Raw genomic sequence first — 20,693 nt, 5'->3', positions numbered from 1 at the left:
ACACATATTGGAAGCAAACATTTTATTATTTGAGAAATACAGAAATAAGCATGAAATAGCAAAATACAAGTATGGCTCCATCTGTATTTTATATACAATTCAAGATAGTGACCCAGAGACCAGAACTTTCACCCAAGCTTCCTCAGATCAGTGCGGTCACACAGCGTTCCTCAGACCAGTGCGGTCACACAGCGTTCCTCAGATCAGTGCGGTCACACAGCGTTCCTCAGACCAGTGCGGTCACACAGCGTTCCTCAGACCAGTGCGGTCACACGGCGTTCCTCAGACCAGTGCGGTCACACGGCGTTCCTCAGACCAGTGCGGTCACACGGCGTTCCTCAGATCAGTGCGGTCACACGGCGTTCCTCAGATCAGTGCGGTCACACGGCGTTCCTCAGATCAGTGCGGTCACACGGCGTTCCTCAGATCAGTGCGGTCACACAGGGTCTCTCTCACAGATATAGAACAGTTCTCTATAACAGTTCTCCAGCCTCAGGTGAGATCCAAACTTGGCACAGCTTCCAGCCCCTTCAGTGACATTTCTAGAAAGGGGTTTAAATCAGATGAGAGCATTCCCACAGTCATTGTTGATAAGCAGTAGTATGGGGAAGGCAGAGAAATATGTACAGGGGCCACACAGATACTATAGAGGGCGCTGCCCAGATATAACATGTCCAGTCCCAATGCAGGGGAATGGCGTCACAGATGTGTTTCAGATGGGTGACTAGCGCCCATAACAGCCCCATTGAAAGACAGAACCACCTTGGGAGAGCTGCCATAAGAGGACTGCCCTGGGAAATCTGCTCTAACAAAGCAGCTGTAAGAGAGCTGCCATGGGAGCGCACATTGGAGTTGTCAAATGAGGGGTGCCATAGGACTACTACAGGAAGGCTTTCATTAAAGGGTTTTCTTTGGGAGACCTGCTATAGGAGATCAGCCTTAAGAGAATTGCCAAAGGAGTGCAGCCATAACGGAGCTGCCAAAGGAAGGGTGCCATAGAAGAGCGTCCATAGGAAAACTGCAATAAAAGAGCTTCCATAGGAGATCTCCTGTAGCAACCATAGGGAAGCTGGAACAAGAGAGCTGGGATGGAAAAACCACGACAGGAAACAGGAGTGCTATAAGAGACCTGCTATAGGAGGTGCCAGAAGAGGAGTGCCATAAGAGAGCTGCCATAGGAGGGGTGCCAGAAGAGGAGTGCTATAAGAGACCTGCTATAGGAGAGATGCCAGAAGAGGAGTGCTATAAGAGACCTGCTATAGGAGAGGTGCCAGAAGAGGAGTGCCATAAGAGACCTGCTATAGGAGATGTGCCAGAAGATGAGTGCCATAAGAGAGATGCTATAGGAGAGGTGCCAGAAGAGGAGTGCTATAAGAGACCTGCTATAGGAGAGGTGCCAGAAGATGAGTGCCATAAGAGAGATGCTATAGGAGAGGTGCCAGAAGAGGAGTGCTATAAGAGACCTGCTATAGGAGAGGTGCCAGAAGAGGAGTGCCATAAGAGAGATGCTATAGGAGAGGTGCCAGAAGAGGAGTGCTATAAGAGACCTGCTATAGGAGATGTGCCAGAAGATGAGTGCCATAAGAGAGATGCTATAGGAGAGGTGCCAGAAGAGGAGTGCTATAAGAGACCTGCTATAGGAGAGGTGCCAGAAGAGGAGTGCTATAAGAGACCTGCTATAGCAGAGGTGCCAGAAGAGAGATGCCATAGGAGAGGTGCCAGAAGATGAGTGTCATAAGAGATCTACTATATGAGATATGCCAGAAGAGGAGTGCCATAAGACAACTGCCATAGGAGGGATACAGGAAGAGAAGGGCCGTAGGAGAGCTGTTATAGTAGAGGTACAAGAAAAGGAGTGCCATAAGAGTTGCCATTGGAGGGGTGCCAGAAGGGGAGTGCCATAAAACAGCTGCCTTAGGATAGGGGCCTGAAGAGGAATACCATAAGACAGCTGCCATAGGAGGAATGCCAGAAGTGGAGTGCCATAAGACAGCTGCCAAAGGAGGAATGCCAGAAGTGGAGTGCCATAAGACAGCTACCATAGGAGGGGCACCAGAAGAGGAGTGCCATAAGAGATCTGTGATGAGAGAGATGCCATCTGGGAGCAGACACAAGAGACCCCCCATAAGAGATCTGTCATACCCTGGACTGCTAACAAGTAATAACACCACGTACTGTATGTGAACTTACTAATTGATTTCACATTGCCTGTCAGGGTTCAGTAAAGAGAACTATTCTGTTATGATATCCAATCAGAATGTGTGCAAATCCTTGAGGAGGAAGAAGGAGGAAGCATGACATCATACAGAGACACTTCTACGGAATGGTTGTGTGTGTCTACTGCGTAAGAGGAAACAAAGTCCTGTGATACTTACTCCATGCTGCCATCTATCCATTTTCCTATCCACACTCCACCTTGGGTGTTATAATGGATTAATCCGACCCAGAATTCCTTTTCTGTGATGGTCACCAGTCTCTGGAGGACACAATACACAACAGATTATTCACTGTATTCCCATCAGTGGATGTCCCTTGAGAACTGCTGATATCCACCCCACACCCAACCTGGTGACCCCGACACTGACTCGTATGTTCTTCTCCTTCACCATGGCCAGTCTGGAGTCAAGATCTTCGCAGACCTTATTGCTTTGTGAATGGGAATTCTTGTTCTTAGAGAGGAAATAACATTTGTCATTGATGGTGATCCAAAGATCTGGACATCTAGAAGACCGTCCTGTAACATGGAATAATAGACAGTCAGTAATGATGGAGAGACAGCCGGACACAGGAGAGACTGTCCTGTAATATGGAATAACAGAGACAGTCAGTAATGATGGATAGACAGCCGGACACAGGAGAGACCGTCCTGTAATATGGAATAATAGAGACAGTCAGTAATGATGGATAGACAGCCGGACACAGGAGAGACCGCCCTGTAATATGGAATAACAGAGACAGTCAGTAATGATGGATAGACAGCCGGACACAGGAGAGACCGTCCTGTAATATGGAATAACAGAGACAGTCAGTAATGATGGAGAGACAGCCGGACACAGGAGAGACCGTCCCGTAATATGGAATAATAGACAGTCAGTAATGATGGAGAGACAGCCGGACACAGGAGAGACCGTCCTGTAATATGGAATAATAGAGACAGTCAGTAATGATGGAGAGACGCCGGACACAGGAGAGACCATCTTGTAATATGGAATAATAGAGACAGTCAGTAATGATGGAGAGACAGCCGGACACAGGAGAGACCATCCAGTAATATGGAATAATAGAGACAGTCAGTAATGATGGAGAGACAGCCGGACACAGGAGAGACCGTCCTGTAATATGGAATAATAGAGACAGTCAGTAATGAAGGAGAGACGGCCGGACACAGGAGAGACCGTCCTGTAATATGGAATAATAGAGACAGTCAGTAATGATGGAGAGACGGCCGGACACAGGAGAGACCGTTCTGTAATATGGAATAATAGTGACAGTCAGTAATGATGGAGAGACAGCCGGACACAGGAGAGACCGTCCTGTAATATGGAATAATAGAGACAGTCAGTAATGATGGAGAGACGGACGGACACAGGAGAGACCGTCCTGTAATATGGAATGATAGAGACAGTCAGTAATGATGGAGAGACAGCCAGACACAGGAGAGACCGTCCCGTAATATGGAATAATAGACAGTCAGTAATGATGGAGAGACAGCCGGACACAGGAGAGACCGTCCTGTAATATGGAATAATAGAGACAGTCAGTAATGATGGAGAGACGCCGGACACAGGAGAGACCATCTTGTAATATGGAATAATAGAGACAGTCAGTAATGATGGAGAGACAGCCGGACACAGGAGAGACCATCCAGTAATATGGAATAATAGAGACAGTCAGTAATGATGGAGAGACAGCCGGACACAGGAGAGACCGTCCTGTAATATGGAATAATAGAGACAGTCAGTAATGATGGAGAGACGGCCGGACACAGGAGAGACCGTCCTGTAATATGGAATAATAGAGACAGTCAGTAATGATGGAGAGACAGCCAGACACAGGAGAGACCGTCCTGTAATATGGAATAATAGAGACAGTCAGTAATGATGGAGAGACGGCCGGACACAGGAGAGACCGTTCTGTAATATGGAATAATAGTGACAGTCAGTAATGATGGAGAGACAGCCGGACACAGGAGAGACCGTCCTGTAATATGGAATAATAGAGACAGTCAGTAATGATGGAGAGACGGACGGACACAGGAGAGACCGTCCTGTAATATGGAATGATAGAGACAGTCAGTAATGATGGAGAGACAGCCAGACACAGGAGAGACCGTCCCGTAATATGGAATGATAGAGACAGTCAGTAATGACGGAGAGACAGCAAGACACAGGAGAGAACTTCCTGTAATATGGAATGATAGAGACAGTCAGTAATGATGGAGAGACAGCCGGACACAGGAGAGACCGTCCTGTAATATGGAATAATAGAGACAGTCAGTAATGATGGAGAGACAGCCGGACACAGGAGAGACCGTCCCGTAATATGGAATAATAGAGACAGTCAGTAATGACGGAGAGACAGCCGGACACAGGAGAGACCGTCCTGTAATATGGAGTAATAGAGACAGTCAGTAATGATGGAGAGACAGCCGGACACAGGAGAGACAGTCCTGTAATATGGAATGATAGACAGTCAGTAATGATGGAGAGACAGCCGGACACAGGAGAGACCGTCCCGTAATATGGAATAATAGAGACAGTCAGTAATGACGGAGAGACAGCCGGACACAGGAGAGACCGTCCTGTAATATGGAATAATAGAGACAGTCAGTAATGACTGAGAGACAGCCGGACACAGGAGAGACCGTCCTGTAATATGGAGTAATAGAGACAGTCAGTAATGATGGAGAGACAGCCGGACACAGGAGAGACAGTCCTGTAATATGGAATGATAGACAGTCAGTAATGATGGAGAGACAGCCGGACACAGGAGAGACCGTCCTGTAATATGGAATAACAGAGACAGTCAGTAATGATGAAGAGACAGCCTGACATAGGAGAGACCGTCCTGTAATATGGAATAACAGAGACAGTCAGTAATGATGAAGAGACAGCCTGACATAGGAGAGACCGTCCCGTAATATGGAATAATAGAGACAGTCAGTAATGACTGAGAGACAGCCAGACGCAGGAGAGACCGTCCTGTAATATGGAATAATAGAGACAGTCAGTAATGATGGAGAGACAGCCGGACGCAGGAGAGACCGTCCCGTAATATGGAATAATAGAGACAGTCAGTAATGATGGAGAGACAGCTGGACACAGGAGAGACCGTCCTGTAATATGGAGTAATAGAGACAGTCAGTAATGATGGAGAGACAGCCGGACACAGGAGAGACCGTCCTGTAATATGGACTAATAGAGACAGTCAGTAATGATGGAGAGACAGCCGGACACAGGAGAGACCGTCCTGTAATATGGACTAATAGAGACAGTCAGTAATGATGGAGATACAGCCGGACACAGGAGAGACCGTCCCGTAATATGGAATGATAGAGACAGTCAGTAATGATGGAGGGACGCGGTATCACCTTGCTGGCTCTGGTCTCTCTGGAGGTAGATTTGCTCACATTGGTCGCATTGTTGGCTTCTGTTCATCGGTAGATCTGTAGTCGGTTCTTCCTTTGACACACACAGGTGGGATTTGGTGTCGGTGTCGTCTCTCCTGACGTCTCTCTCTTTTCCTGTGATACACATCCACCATTAGGAACAAGTCCTGAGAAGCAGGAATCATATTCAGGAACAATGTGCAGACGGGACTGCAGCCTCTTGCCCGTCTCCCATCTATAATACTTCCTGTACAGTACAATACACAGAGGTATTTTTCTAGAGAACTGTCACTCTTCTGATGGTATGAAATGGTGCACAGTGGGGTTTGACGGTCACACTGGTCATTTGTCTCCTGGACTTCTGTTATCAGACCAGAACCAGGACTAAGCTGCAAGCAGACCCAGCTTACATTGGCCATGACCAGGGGCGGACTGACCATTTGGAAACTCGGGCACTGCTCGAGGGCCCGGGGTCAGTAGGGGGCCCCATGAGATGCCCCTGGTTCCTTTTTCATAGACTTTTTTGAGTTTGGGCAAGGATACAGGGGCCCCATGATCTCCTATTGCCCGGGGGCCCCATGAGTTGTCAGTCCGCCCCTGGCCATGACCAATCCAGAATATCAACCAGATAAGAGACCTTCCCATTCAGGGAAAATCTGGTCTCCAACACAGGGGCAACTGGACATCAGGAGACCTGGAAGCAGTTGTGAGGGAAAGTATTACTAGAAATAGCCATCAACACCTAGATGTCTTTCTGGATAGACTTGTTTTATACAACTCAGAATCTCTGCACCGATTTATCTCTCAATGTATTTAGTATGTACAATTAGCCCCACCCCTGAGGAGTTTATTTTTACCTGAAACTATTAGAACTATCAGGACTGACAGCAGAATGACAATCATCAACAGCAATGCCATGAACAGCGCAGGGAGCAGACAATCATAGCGGGATGCTCCATAGACCACATGTTTTTTTCTGGATGATGCTGGGGTCACATGCTGGGAGATGAATGTCGTAGGGCTGATCCAGGATGGTGCTGGGACCATATTTTCATACAAAGAAGATTCCCGGACCATATGCTCATCAATGGATGCTGTAGGGATCATATTCAGGTAGTTGGATCCAGAGCCCACAACCTCACTGATAGATTCTGGAAATACACAGAGTACATAAAGATGAAGGAAGGGTTGAGGAAGAACAATGAACAGGAGCAGAACACCAAGAGGATAGAGCCCCAAAAACTGTTTATTCCAGTAAAATTGTTTCATCAACATCAGTAGGTGCAGCCACAGTATTTCAGGATACCAGGACTGCCCTGTTCATCAGTGATGTGTAGATTGGGTCATGGCATTTGGTTTGGATGAGGTTGTTTGGGTTGGGTTGGGACATTTATATTAGGTAAGGATGTCTCAGTTGAGGACATTTAGGCTTGGTAAAAACGTTTGGACTGAGTAAAGACCAGACTGACAACTCATGGGGCCCCCCGGGCAATAGGGGATTATGGGGCTCATGTGTCCCTGCCCACACTCAAAAAAGCCTATACAAAAAGGTACCAGGAGCATTTCATGGGGCCCCCTACTGACCCCAGGCACTCGGGCAGTGCCAGAGTGCTCAAATGGTCAGTCTGCCCCTGGTAAAGACATTGAAGCAACTGGGCTTGAGGTTAGGTGTTTGCGGTAGAGAAAGGTGTTTGGTTTGGGTGAGGGTGTTTGGGTTCAGTAAGAACATTTGGGCTACTGAAGAATGTCTTGATTAGATAAAGAGATTTGGGTTGAGTAAAATGTTTAGGCTTGGTGACATTTTGGTTCAGTATTGGTGATCAGGTTGGCTGAAGATGCAGTGTATATGTCTCAATTGAAGGATTTTCATGGGTATTGTGGGCTGTTTAAGGAGGCATTTGGCTTAGGGGTGTCTTCTGATTGGGTTAGGGTGCAATAAAGGTGTTTGTACTGAGTGAGACTAAGTTGGCTGCATGAGGATGTTTGGGTTGTGTATGGGAATCTGGGATGGGAGAAGGTGCTTGGGTTGGATGAAAGGTTTGATGAATGAGTGAGGGGTGAGCTGGCTGAGAGTGGCTTGGATAAGAGATTTCATATAGAAATGGGATTTTGGCTTTTGTTTTGGCTCTTTGGTTAGTGTCAGGGCAGGGCTGTGGAACGGACAGGTAGGCCTAGTGGCAGGGTAACGCACTGGCTGACGACAACCACCACCAACAGACCGAAGTCCCTCAGGGCGCGGAGTCTAAGTCCCAGGCTGCCCTTCACCAGGGCCCCTGATGGTGGGGATGGACTTGACGCAACCAGGAACCAGGTCGCGGCCCCCGAGACACCCCGGCTGCGGTAATGGCCGCCGCCAATGGCGTGTAGCTGGTAAGAATGACAATAGCGTAGTCAGGCAGGCCGGGTCAACAACAACGGGACAAAACGGTACAGAACAGTAGACAGAGAATCACAGGTCACAAGCCGGGTTCAGCAACGGAAGGTCAGATCGAAGGAAAACACAGAGAATGGTCTTAGTCACAAGCCGAGTCAGATACCAGAAGAGTCACGAGCGTATACACAGAGCTGTAGCAAGACACAAGACACAAGACACAAGTGCAAAGAGCATGTGCGGATCACAGGCTTATATGTACTCAGCCACACCCCTCTGGGGGATGGACCTCAGAGACCTGAAGGCATAAAAGATTCCCACCATGCACAGCAGAAATCCAAGATGGATGCCAGCACATGGAGTAACATAACCTCTGGGAAAAGGTAGGACCTTGACAGTTAGAATGTAATAAGGGTGTATGAATTGGAGGATGGTACTTGGGCTGTTTTACCTAAAAATCCACTTGATATATCAAAACCATAAGGCTACTATAGGGATGTCATCGGTGGGAGTTAATATACCATGACTGTGGCCAGTAGCAGGACCTCTCAGACACCCTCTCTCCAGAGCACTGTATATTCCTTCTCATATCAGATAATTGATTAAAGTAAAACAACAATAAAAAGATGCTTCCTGAAGATGCCGGTTAGGGGAAACATGTAGAGGCAGAATCACGTCCAGCCACATCTGGGTCCGGTGACGTCACATCCGCTTCCGGTACATGGAACACGCGCCGACATCCCAGTTGAGCAGTGCTAGGGTCCTGAGCTGAGTGTATTAGTGCCGAGGATTGGGCACCAACCAATGTGAGTGCATATTTGGTTGATTTTATCCATGTTTTAAATAAATATACTATACTATGAGACATTTCTCCTTCGTGCTAACCTTGGCTATGGAGTAAATTGGGAGACCATTGAGAAGATATACATTGATGTACCAAATTCTTGGGGACACAAAGCACGTTGGGCCTTCTTTTAATGAAGAGGTCATGGATGGTTGGTGAGTGCAATATATTGTCTTATGGTGGTGGAGCACAAAGGATCTGCATGGAGCAATTTATTGGGCACCAGAAGACTATGCACCATTGTTTTTGATCTACAACTTGGTGTGGGACTCCTGTTCTTGTTTTTATTTTGCTCTTGGACTCATTGATTTATATCACTTTTAGGTCTTGTATGTTTATATCACAGTTGGAATACTGTTTACATAGCATGCTTGTATAGCTCCGTATCTCACTTTAACATATGGTCACAAGTGATTTTTCACTTTAAGGGGCAGATAACATTTTTCACATCACATTATTCTAAATTCATCATTTTTGTTGGTACACTTTATGGTTGAGTAGTAATATATTATTCTGTCTCACGGAGGATACATTGTTTTGTAAGATAGTATATTGGTTTTACATGCAAAGAGAAGGCGTTTAGTGTTTCTACCAAATAAAAAGATGATCTGTGTTGTCTGTGAAGGTTCTCGTGTATCCTGGTCATGGTGTATCTAGTGGTAGTTGGTCACATTCAGCTGGACTATAATGATGAAGACATTTTGCTTCTTATTTAGGCAGCGGCGGTGGCCTTGGATATCATATCTCACCCACATATAACTGCCATTTTTGACATTTTACCCCAGAAATTTAACAATTCAAAGCTTCAGCCATTTAACTCAAACAGTTAACACTTGCCCCTGATTTCAGGACACCATGGGTTTGGATGATGAAAATAGAACAAGATGGTTTCACAGACATTCACAACTCCCATCGTGCCCTTGTACAATCATCATCTGCTCTAACACCTTCCATGGTGATCGGATGAAGGTGACTGAGATATCTGTGTGGACAGAAATACTGGAGGATGTTCCTGACACTCAGTACTGAAGTGTCAAAGTGTCATTAGAATGGAAGTGTCAAAGGAAGTTAGGGGAAATGTCAAAGGAAGTTAGGGGAAATGTCAAAGGAAGTTAGGGGAAATGTCAAAGGAAGTTAGAGGAAATGTCAAAGGAAGTTAGAGGAAATGTCAAAGGAAGTTCAAGGAAATGTCACAGGAAGTTCAAGGAAATGTCACAGGAAGTTAGAGGAAATGTCAAAGTGTCATTAGAATGGAAGTGTCAAAGGAAGTTAGAGGAAATGTCACTGGAAGTTAGAGGAAATGTCAAAGGAAGTTAGAGGAAATGTCAAAGGAAGTTAGAGGAAATGTCACTGGAAGTTAGAGGAAATGTCAAAGGAAGTTATAGGAAATGTCACAGGAAGTTAGAGGAAATGTCAAAGGAAGTTATAGGAAATGTCAAAGGAAGTTAGAGGAAATGTCAAAGGAAGTTAGAGGAAATGTCAAAGGAAGTTAGAGGAAATGTCAAAGGAAGTTAGAGGAAATGTCACAGGAAGTTAGATGTTTACCTGGTGCTACTGTTAGGAGAGATAAAAGGTGTATTTAAAAATTGTCAAAAAAGCTGGTGAAGAGTGCAATGTTGATGTTTTTGTTCACATTGGCACAATTGTTTTGTCCCAGAATGATGTGTGTTCTGTACAGAAGGACTTTCAGTATTTGGGACAGGATCTTCAACAGTTCGGCTGTACAGTTAGATTTTCGGAGGTCTTACCTGTCCATAATGGACAACAAGAGGAAGTACTTGGTATAGCAGAGTCCAATGTTTGGTGAAAGGATTGGTGCAAAGCTGGAGGTTTTGGTTACGTTAGTCATGATGCCATCAGGTGGTCTGACATTGAGCTGTACAATAGAGATAAAGGGTGCTAAGCTTCTTAATATGGAATTTAGGAGTTTTTTGGACATGTATTTAAACTGAGAAATGGGGGCAGAGATGTCATTGTTGAGGAGCGTTTCGGTCCCCAGAACGATGAAACAAATGTGAGGGTTGGTGTTGCTCAGGACGGGGCTGATGGGGTCACTTCAATTACAGTTTCTGCTGGTAAACATAAAGCAGTAGATGGCAGTGTTTGTCATGTCATGGCACTAATGCTCCGAGTTTAGGCAACAAGCTTTGTGAGCTGACAGCTCTTATGTCTAGGGACCACTTGGACCTTGTTGCAATTACAGAAATTTGGTTCAAGGATTCAAATGACTGGGAAATAACTATACCAGGGTATACACTATACAGGAAAGACAGAGTAGGGGGAGGGGAGGTGGAGTTATCATATATGTCATAAATAGCATAAAGAGAACATTAATTCAAACAAAAAATGAAATATTGGAGACCCTCTGGGTCTGCCTTCCAACCAGAGAGGGATCTTCCCATAGAATTGGTGTCATATACAGACCCCCAGGACAGACTGAAGATTATGATAACTTGTTAATTGATGGGATAACTCAAACGGCAATGAAGGGGGAGGTTTTGATTATGGGTGACGTCACCATGCCTGACATTAACTGGAATTCTCCGATTCTTACAGGGATGCAATGGAAGCACTGAATGGGCTTTCTGTAAAGCAGGTAGTAAAAAGTCCAACCCGAGGCAATCAAATGAGGATCGACTGTCTAATGTTGAGATGGGAGAAAATTTGGGTTCTAGTGAGCTCCAATGTTTTTAGTTTGATATTAAAATCAGAAGTGAAAAATCATACACAAAAACAAAAAAGGTTTAGATTTCAAAAAGATGAATTTTGCTGAAATGGGCGAATTTCTGAAAATGAGTTGCAAGGTTGGAGAAAAATGACCGGAGTAAGTAATCCGTGGGCACTGTTAGAGTCTACCATCCTGGAGGCAACTAGATTACATGTCAGGCAAGTTAGTGGGATTAAACAGAAGAATAATCCAATATGGTTCACTAAAGAGATAAGTAGGCTAGTAAAGGAAAACATATCAGCATATAGGAGATTCAAGGAAACAGGAGGCGGAGCCGACAGAGAAGAGTATAAGAATAGACAAAAGGAGGCCAAACACATTATCAGCGCTGCCAAAGCACAGAAAGAGGAGGACATTGCTAAATCTACAAAGAAAGAAGATAAAACCTTCTTAGGTATGTTAGTGATAGAAAGTAAACATACGATGGGATCACTAAAATGAAAACTGGGCACAACACTTATATTGAGGGAGACCTGGATGTAGCAAACCACTTAAACAATTACTTTTGTTCAGTCTTCTCAGAAATAAATTATACTAACAATAATAAGTTGGGAAATCATATTGGTTCTAGCAATGATGGAACATTTGTAGGATTTCCGGAGACAGAGGTAGCAGAGGAAACTGGCTTGATTAAAGATTAATAAAGCAAAGGGCCCTGACGGATCATCCCAGAGTTCTGAGAGGACTTCGAGGTTTAGTTGTTGGACCATTAACTGATCTTTTTAATCAATCTATTCTAACAGGAGAAGTTCCCCGTGACTGGCGGACAGCTGATATTGTACCGATCCACAAGAAGGGCAGCAAGGTAGAAGCTGGCAATTACAGGCCAGTGAGTCTAACATCGGTTGTAGTCAAGTTAATGGAATCACTCCTGAAAGGAAGGATCATTGATCACCTAAAATCACACAACTTGCTGGATCCAAAGCAGCATGGCTTTACTGAGGGGAGATCATAGCAGACTCATCTGATTGGAATTTTTGATTATATTACCAATGTCTTGGACTGGGGTGGTGCTGTGGACATGGCATATCTTGATCTTAGCAAGGAATGTGATACAGTTCCACATAATGATCTAATACAAAAGTTGGACAAGCTAGGACTTAGCCCTTGTGTGGTTCAGTGGATATGCAGCTGGCTAAAGGATAGATTCCAGAGTGTGACTGTAAATGGGTTCACTCAGAACAGAGACCAGTAACTAGTGTACCACAAGGCTCTGTACTAGGTCCTGTTCTACAGTATCTCCCAGAAGTGAGTCCCCTTCACATTTTTGTAAAGATTGTATTCTATCTTTTCACATGACAACACTGAAGAAATGACACTTTGCTACAATGTGACGTAGTCAGTGTACAACTTGTATAACATGGAAATTTGCTGTCCCCTCAAAATAACTCAACACAGCGCCATTAATGTCTAAACTGCTGGCAAAAAAAGTGAGCACACCCCTAAGTGACAAGGTCCAAATTGGGTCCAAAGTGTCAATATTTTGTGTGTCCTCCATTATTTTCCAGCACTGCCTTAACCCTCTTGGGCATGGAGTTCACCAGAGCTTCACAGGTTGCCACTGGAGTCCTCTTCCACTCCTTCATGTTGACATCACGGAGCTGGTGCATGTTAGAGACCTTGTGCTCCTACACCTTCCATTTGAGGAGGTCCCACAGATGCTCAATAGGGTTTAGGTCTGGAGACATGCTTGGCCAGTCCATCACCTTCACCCTCAGCTTCTTTAGCAAGGCAGTGATCATCTTGGAGGTGTTTTTCGGGTCATTATCATGTTGGAATACTGCCCTGCGGCCCAGTCTCCGAAGGGAGGGATCATGGTCTGCTTCAGTATGTCACTGTACATGTTGGCATTCATGGACCCCTCAATGAACTGTAGCCCCCCAGTGCCAGCAGCACTCATGCAGCCCCAGACCATGACACTCCCACCACCATGCTTGACTATAGGCAAGACACACTTGTCTTTGTACTCCTCACCTGGTTGCTACCACACACGCCTGACACCATCTGAACCCATCTTATCTTGGTCTCATCAGACCACAGGACATGGACATCCTTCTGGGATGACAGCCATGCAGACCAATTTGATGCAGTGTGTGGCGTATGGTCTGAGCACTGACAGGCTGACCCCCCACCCCTTCACCCTCTGCAGCAATGCTGGCAGTACTTGTATGCATATTTCCCAAAGAGAACCTCTGGATATGACGCTGAGCACGTGCACTCAACATCTTTGGTCCACCATGGTGAGGCCTGTTCTGAGTGGAACCTGTCCTGTTAAACCGCTGTATGATCTTGGCCACCGTGCTGCAGCTCAGTTTCAGGGTCTTGGGTCTTGGCAATCTTCTTATAGCCTAGGTTATCTTTACGTAGAGCAACGTAGAGCAACAATTCTTTTTTTTGCAAATCTTCAGAGTTCTTTGCCATGAGGTGCCATGTTGAACTTCCAGTGACCAGTATGAGAGTGAGAGTGATAACACCAAATTTAACACACCTGCTCCCCATTCACATCTGAGATCTTGTAACACGAGTCACATGATACTGGAGAGGGAAAATGGCTAATTGGGCCCAATTTGGACCTTGTCACTTACGAGTGGACTCACTTTTGTTGCCAGTGGTGTAGACATTGATGGCGGTGTGTTGAGTTATTTTGACGTGACGTCACATTGTAGCAAAGTTGTCACATGAAAAGATAGAATCAAATATTTACACAAATGTGAGGGGTGGACTCACTTCTGTGAGATACTGTGTATATATATATATATATATATACATGCATTGTATACAGTCCGGGGGAGGGGTGGACTCACTTCTGGGAGATACTGTATGTAAGTGATAGAACTAAAGGGTTGTTGGGTGAGGTATGTTCTTTTGCTGATGATACAAGGGTGTGTAATAGAGAGGATATCCATGGAGGTGTCTGTAACATGGAATAGGATTTGGCATTGCTGGAAGATTGGTCAAAAATGTGGAAATTGCAGTTCAATGTTTCTAAATGTAAAATAATGCACCTAGGGAAAAAGAATCCCTTGAAAGAGTATAACATTGGGGGTGCAGTGTTAGCCAGCACTTCAGAGTAAAAGGATTTGGGGGTGCTTATTTCAGATGATTGCAAAATGAGAAAACAGTGTGGCCAGGCAGTGCGGAAAGTAAATACAATTCTAGGATGCATAACTAGAGGGGTCACCGGAGGGAGGAAGGAGGTCCTGATTCCTCTATATAGATCTTTATATCACTAGAGGGGTCACCGGCAGGAGGAAGGAGGTCCCGATTCCTCTATATAGATCTTTATATCACTAGAGGGGTCACCGGAGGGAGGAAGGAGGTCCTGATTCCTGTATATAGATCTTTATATCACTAGAGGGGTCACAAGCAGGGGGAAGGAGGTCCTGATTCCTCTATATAGATCTTTATATCACTAGAGGGGTCACCGGCAGGAGGAAGGAGGTCCCGATTCCTCTATATAGTTCCTTATATCACTAGAGAGGTCACCGGCAGGAGGAAGGAGGTCCTGATTCCTCTATATAGATCTTTATATCACTAGAGGGGTCACCGGCAGGAGGAAGGAGGTCCTGATCCCTCTATATAGATCTTTATATCACTAGAGGGGTCACCGGCAGGAGGAAGGAGGTCCCGATTCCTCTATATAGATCTTTATATCACTAGAGGGATCACAAGAAGGGGGAAGGAGGTCCTGATTCCTCTATATAGATCTTTATATCACTAGAGGGGTCACCGGCAGGAAGAAGGAGGTCCTGATTCCTCTATATAGATCTTTATATCACTAGAGGGGTCACCGGCAGGAGGAAGGAGGTCCTGATTCCTCTATATAGATCTATATATCACTAGAGGGGTCACCGGCAGGAGGAAGGAGGTCCTGATTCCTCTATATAGATCTTTATATCACTAGAGGGGTCACCGGCAGGAGGAAGGAGGTCCTGATTCCTCTATATAGATCTATCACTAGAGGGGTCACCGGCAGGAGGAAGGAGGTCCTGATTCCTCTATATAGATATTTTTATCACTAGAGGGGTCACCGGCAGGAGGAAGGAGGTCCTGATTCCTCTATATAGATCTTTATATCACTAGAGGGGTCACCGGCAGGAGGAAGGAGGTCCTGATTCCTCTATATAGATCTTTATATCACTAGAGGGGTCACCGGCAGGAGGAAGGAGGTCCTGATTCCTCTATCTAGATCTTTATATCACTAGAGGAGTCACAAGCAGGAGGAAGGAGGTCCCAATTCCTCTTTATAGATCTTTAGTTAGACCTCATTTAGAGTACTGTGTCCAGTTCTGGAGACCTCACTTACATGAAGAAATTGATAAGATAGAACAAGTCCAGATGTGGAAAAAAAAGGGTGAAATGTCTGAGGGCTAAAACATATCAAGAGTGACTTCAGGAACTTAACATGTACAGTCTGGAGGAAAGAAGGGAAAGGGGAGACATGACTGAAACCTTTAAATACATTAAAGGGGTGAATAAGGTTCAGGAGGGCAGGATTTTCAACATGAAACCAAAATCAGGAACACGAGGACATGACCTCCAACTAACTGGAGGAAAGTTCAAACTAATCTCAGAAAATACTATTTTACTGACAGAGTAGTAGATGCTTGGAATAAACTGCCAGCATAGACAGTGAGCCAGTCAACAGTAAATAGCTTCAAACAGATCTATACAAAAAAAGTTAACAAAACAAAAAACAAACATAAGCCCCCCCCCCAAAAAAAAAAAAAAAACAGGCGGAAAAATGGACCACGCAGTCTTTTTCTGTCATCACTTTTCTATGTTTCTATGAAGATGCTGGTTGGAGAAGCTGTGAAATGTCCTTATTATTACAGAACAAGTCCAGCTAAATGGAACTAACTAGTACCAGAGATGATCGGTGTTTTCATTTGCCGTCTCCTCTGCCAACTTTCTTGGACTTTGAGATCTACATCTCTCCAAATACTAATACCATGAATTGTATAATAATCTGCCTGAGTAAGAACAGAGCTGACTGTGTGTGTGCCAGTGATATGTTCAGGCAATGGCCACCAATAGAAGTATCCTATAGACAGTTGGTGATATGGGGGGTGATGATTATGGTGATGTATTCAGGCAATGGCCACCAATAGAAGTATCCTATAGACAGTTGGTGATATGGAGGGTGATGATTGTGGTGATGTATTCTGGCAATAACCACCAATAGAAGAATTTTATGGACAGTTGGTGATAGGGAAGTTGATGGCCATGGTGATGTATTTTGGTAATGACCACCAATGGAAGAGTCTTATGGAGAGCTGGTGATATGATGGATGATTATCATGATGATGTATTGCGGCAATGACCACCAATAGAAGAGTCTTATGGACAGTTGGTGATACAGAGGGTGATGTTCATGGTGATGTATTCTGGCAATGACTACCAATAGAAGCATCTTATGGACAGTTGGCGATTGGAGGGTGATGTTCATGGTGATGTATTCTGGCAATGACCACCAATAGAAGCATCTTATGGACAGTTGGTGATAGGGAAAGTGATGGCCATGGTGATGTATTCTGGCAATGACTACTGATAGAAGTGTTTTATGGACAGTTGGTGATACGGAGGGGGATGGTCATGGTGATGGAGGGATGGCTTCAGGTACATATCTGCACATTTATAAATTGCTCCTTAGCACTTCTACATTCTGTGACAGTTCGGAGATTAGATGTAATTGATAAAAAGACGCTCACAGTTGTGGCACAACAGAGAAATGAGATGGACAATCCCTATTTGGAGGCACAACCACACAAAACTACATTTGTCTCTTTGGTCAGAAAAGAGACACAAAGATAATTGTAGACATTCCTACACTCACACCGCACAGGCAGACTGCTGATATGAGCCTCAATTGCTTTTATAAATGTTCTCACTTTGTTCCCTCCCAACCCTCCCCAGGTTACCTGCTTTCTGAGCGCTCCTCCAGGCAGACTTGGTGTCCTCCTCCATGTTGTCTCTGCTCTCATATGATGTTCTGTGCTCTCTCCAGCTGGAGGGGAAGAGGTAATGAGACCTGAGAGCTCCTGTGTGGTCAGCCATGTACGGGGACAGTAAGAACAAGAGTGATGATGGGGCTGATTTTCTAAAAAAGGAAAGGAAACAAGGAAATACTGGAGGATCACATGAGAGTGCCAACACAACCCCCGCATCTCTCTAGCAGATGTACAGAGATGTCCAATGTGTACGGAGCGGTCCTAGTTTGCTGTTTGTGTAGAACATCCAAATAATGCTGCTTGCATTTTATGCATGAAGGTGAGAAACCTTCCCTGTGCAGCAGCCCCCTCAGGACCCCCTAATACTCACCTAAGCCCCCTCTCGATCCAGCAATGTGCACTGGAGTCTCAGCTATCCCAGGACTCCCGCTCCTCAGTCACAACCAGTGAGTCAATGAGAAGAAAGAGAGGGAGGGGCTGAGCCATGGCCATGTGTGTGAATGGACACATGGAGTAGAGGGTGCCCCCATAGCAAGCTGCTAGCTGTGGGGGCACCCAACAGGAGTGAGGAGCCAGGAGCGCCGGTGGGGGGATCCGAGAAGAGGACACTCCCTTCCCTGATGAGCACCCAATCAGTGCTCATTACACTACAAGGTCTCTCTCCTCCCTGCTAGTCCCCGGATGCGGTGCTGGAGACAGGCAGGGGGGTGAGGAGGGGATAAAACGCACTTATTAAATATTAAATGTATAAGTCGCCATGAAATTCCTTTTGTTTTTAAAAGCTCCAGACATTCCTGAAAAGCAGATTTAAATACGATTTTGGTTAAAAAAAAATATTTTTATCTGGACAAGTAGATTGTCATGAGAGACCACTTGGGACACGGATTTAGTCCCTTGACAAGTAGTTTTTTTCAAAAATGTCCACACCCCTGAAGGACTTAATTCTATCTTATACAGTATATAGAAGGACATATATCATATAAAGATGTGGATGGCAGTATATGGGAGTCATTATATAAACATTCCAGTATATGGAGGATACGTGGAAAAATATAAAAATGTGAAATGACTTGTTATGGGTTATGGCACCCTGTGCTGACATGACAGGGCCATTTACACTGATTAGAGGAACCTGGACATGTATTCCACTGATTATGACCAGAAGGCACCTGGTCCCTTGTTACAGTATATGGTCTCTTGGCGTTGTCATCCTTCTAGTGCTGGCATTGGGCAGCATACACATGTAGGCAGATGGAAGTGAGAATTTCCCTTTATCTCTAGTCACCCCCCTTAGTAGGTGGGCTGGTAGCCATTGCCCGGCCTTCTCCCTTTATATTTAGTAGGAAGAGTTCAATTCTCTCTCTTTGGATGCCTGCAGCAGTAGAGAAAGATGCCTGGCCAGAGTGAGAGCGCCCCCCCCCCCCAACCCTCGAACTTGGGTTAGAGTCCTATGGCCTGGGACGGACTCCCAATGATACACTGAGTGGGTAGACTACAGCACCCCTCCTGCAACCCAGTGTATAGTGGGACTGTTTCTAATACAAATTTTGAACTTTACCCCAGGATTTGGAACTGTTTATTGATCTCCTGCATCTAATACCATCTTTGAATAATTAATGTAACACACCTTATATTTTTCCAATGTAGGGACTGTTACACATTTGTAGCACCCTCCTAGGTAGCTAAGGGGGGGCTACAGTTCTAATTTTCAGTTAGAAGGGTTGAGTAGCAGTAATAGTCAGAGGGGTAAAATTTTGGTCAGGAGCTGAGAGGTTCTGCAGATCAGCTCTTTGGGATTTCCCCCAGCACTAGAGCTTTGGATAAAGTTCTAGAAGCAGTGGAAGGGAGGAGTGGCTGGTTTGTACTCTTAAAGGATCCAGGATAATCCCTAACAGGAGGCTTGGCTTTGGACCAGGACAGTCCCTAAGAGGGACTGAGCATGCTCAGCTAGAGGAGAAGGAGAAGAAAGAGTTTGAGTGAAAGATGAAGAGGTGAGGCTGGAGATCGGGAGCCTGGGAGGGAGCCCAGATGGTCTGGGGTGGTACTAGAGGAGATGCTGGCTAACTCTCCAAGAAGAACATTTTTGTCTAGAGACTTGTACATAGTTCCAGGACATTGTCCTCAGTTGCTAGGTCTTGGGCATCCCATACACTCCTTACCCTATCCATGTTCAATTCTCCTAATAAAATCCCCCAAAAAACCAAACTCACAGACTGGTTACTGTTTCCTGAATGCAAGTCTGAGCAAAGGAAATGCATGTTGCCTGGCAGTGCACGACTATTGGGGGAGCCAAAATGTCAGCAACTCCTAAGGTGGTAGTGCTACACATTTACATACTTTTAAAAGTTTCAAGCAATGAACCAACTTGTTTCATTCTTGACTTAGCTGGGGACCAGTATCCGGGGCCGTATACCATATGTAGATACATGTTACTGTCCTGCAGTGTGTGTGAAGAAAAACAAATTCAGTTGAGTGGGGTCCTGGTAACTGTGAAGTGTTTGGTGTAACCTGGTTTGTCTCAGAGGTGTTGGTAGTTGGAATGGTTGTGGTCAGAGAGGCACAGCCGACCCCCTGGCAGTGAAAGATGGCCCCATTAGCTTGCATGCACCAGGTGACAGGGGCCCTGAGTGTTCAGATGAACTTTGGAAGCTGTGTCCTGGACCATGAGAGTATCACAGACCTGTATAAATGTGAGCTCTAGGTGAGAAGGGGTAAATAGTGGCTCCCAGGGGATGAGAAGAGGCTGTGTGTGACCTGTGTCATCAGCGCACCTTTACAATTTCAAGCTTGGCAGAAGGAAGGTTCATGTGCCTGAGGCTCTGTTCAATGGGTGGCCTGTTCTTCTGCATGTGCCCCCCTCATGTGTATGGTATACAGGGTGGTCCCACCCACATACGGCTCTGTGCTCAATCCCACCAGCATTTTCTGGGTGTCATGGCATCAAGTTGGCCGAAGTTCCCAAACTTAGAAGAAGAGCTGATGAAGATATCACTGCTGGTGAGGGAGCTGGTGAACACCTGTCAGAGCCTGGACCTTCTGCGGTGAACAGTTATGTTTCTTCTTGCTGAGCCACATGGAATGCTGGTCAGCTTCCTTGGTAATTATTTGAATGATCATTCCTTGTCCTTGTTTGTCATGAACCTTGAACCCTTTACTCCTCCGATGAACTTCCTGATATAAGCCATGTCTCT

General features: G+C 45.4%; 1 protein-coding gene across 1 annotated transcript; it reads right to left on the bottom strand.

The window, feature by feature from the left end:
- Window positions 1–371: 371 nt before the first annotated feature.
- On the bottom strand, window positions 372–17,518 carry LOC149449580 (uncharacterized). The gene is made up of 6 exons (XM_089693039.1): window positions 17,473–17,518; window positions 6,466–6,759; window positions 5,591–5,743; window positions 2,586–2,734; window positions 2,376–2,476; window positions 372–542 (listed from the first exon to the last, which is right to left on the bottom strand). The coding sequence occupies exons 1-6, from the start codon at window positions 17,516–17,518 to the stop codon at window positions 437–439; spliced, it is 849 nt and encodes a 282-aa protein (XP_089549165.1). The 3' UTR covers window positions 372–436.
- Between the last annotated feature and the right edge of the window lie 3,175 nt (window positions 17,519–20,693).

This window comes from Staurois parvus, unplaced genomic scaffold (assembly GCF_062004578.1).
Source record: "Staurois parvus isolate SC_StPar_1 unplaced genomic scaffold, SC_StPar_1.0 ptg000611l, whole genome shotgun sequence".
Taxonomy (NCBI): domain Eukaryota; kingdom Metazoa; phylum Chordata; class Amphibia; order Anura; family Ranidae; genus Staurois; species Staurois parvus.
The sequence above is the reverse complement of the archived record's forward strand: the minus strand, read 5'-3'. Positions and strand labels throughout refer to the sequence as shown.

Bases quoted from the DNA above. Each gene is read 5' to 3' on its own strand.
- LOC149449580 (XM_089693039.1), bottom strand. From the start codon at position 17,518: ATGGAGGAGGACACCAAGTCTGCCTGGAGGAGCGCTCAGAAAGCAG. The intron at 2,735-5,590 runs GTGATACCGCGT...TCCATGTTACAG, and splicing joins GAGAGACCAGAGCCAGCAAG to GACGGTCTTCTAGATGTCCA. The intron at 2,477-2,585 runs GTCAGTGTCGGG...TGTGTCCTCCAG, and splicing joins TGAAGGAGAAGAACATACGA to AGACTGGTGACCATCACAGA.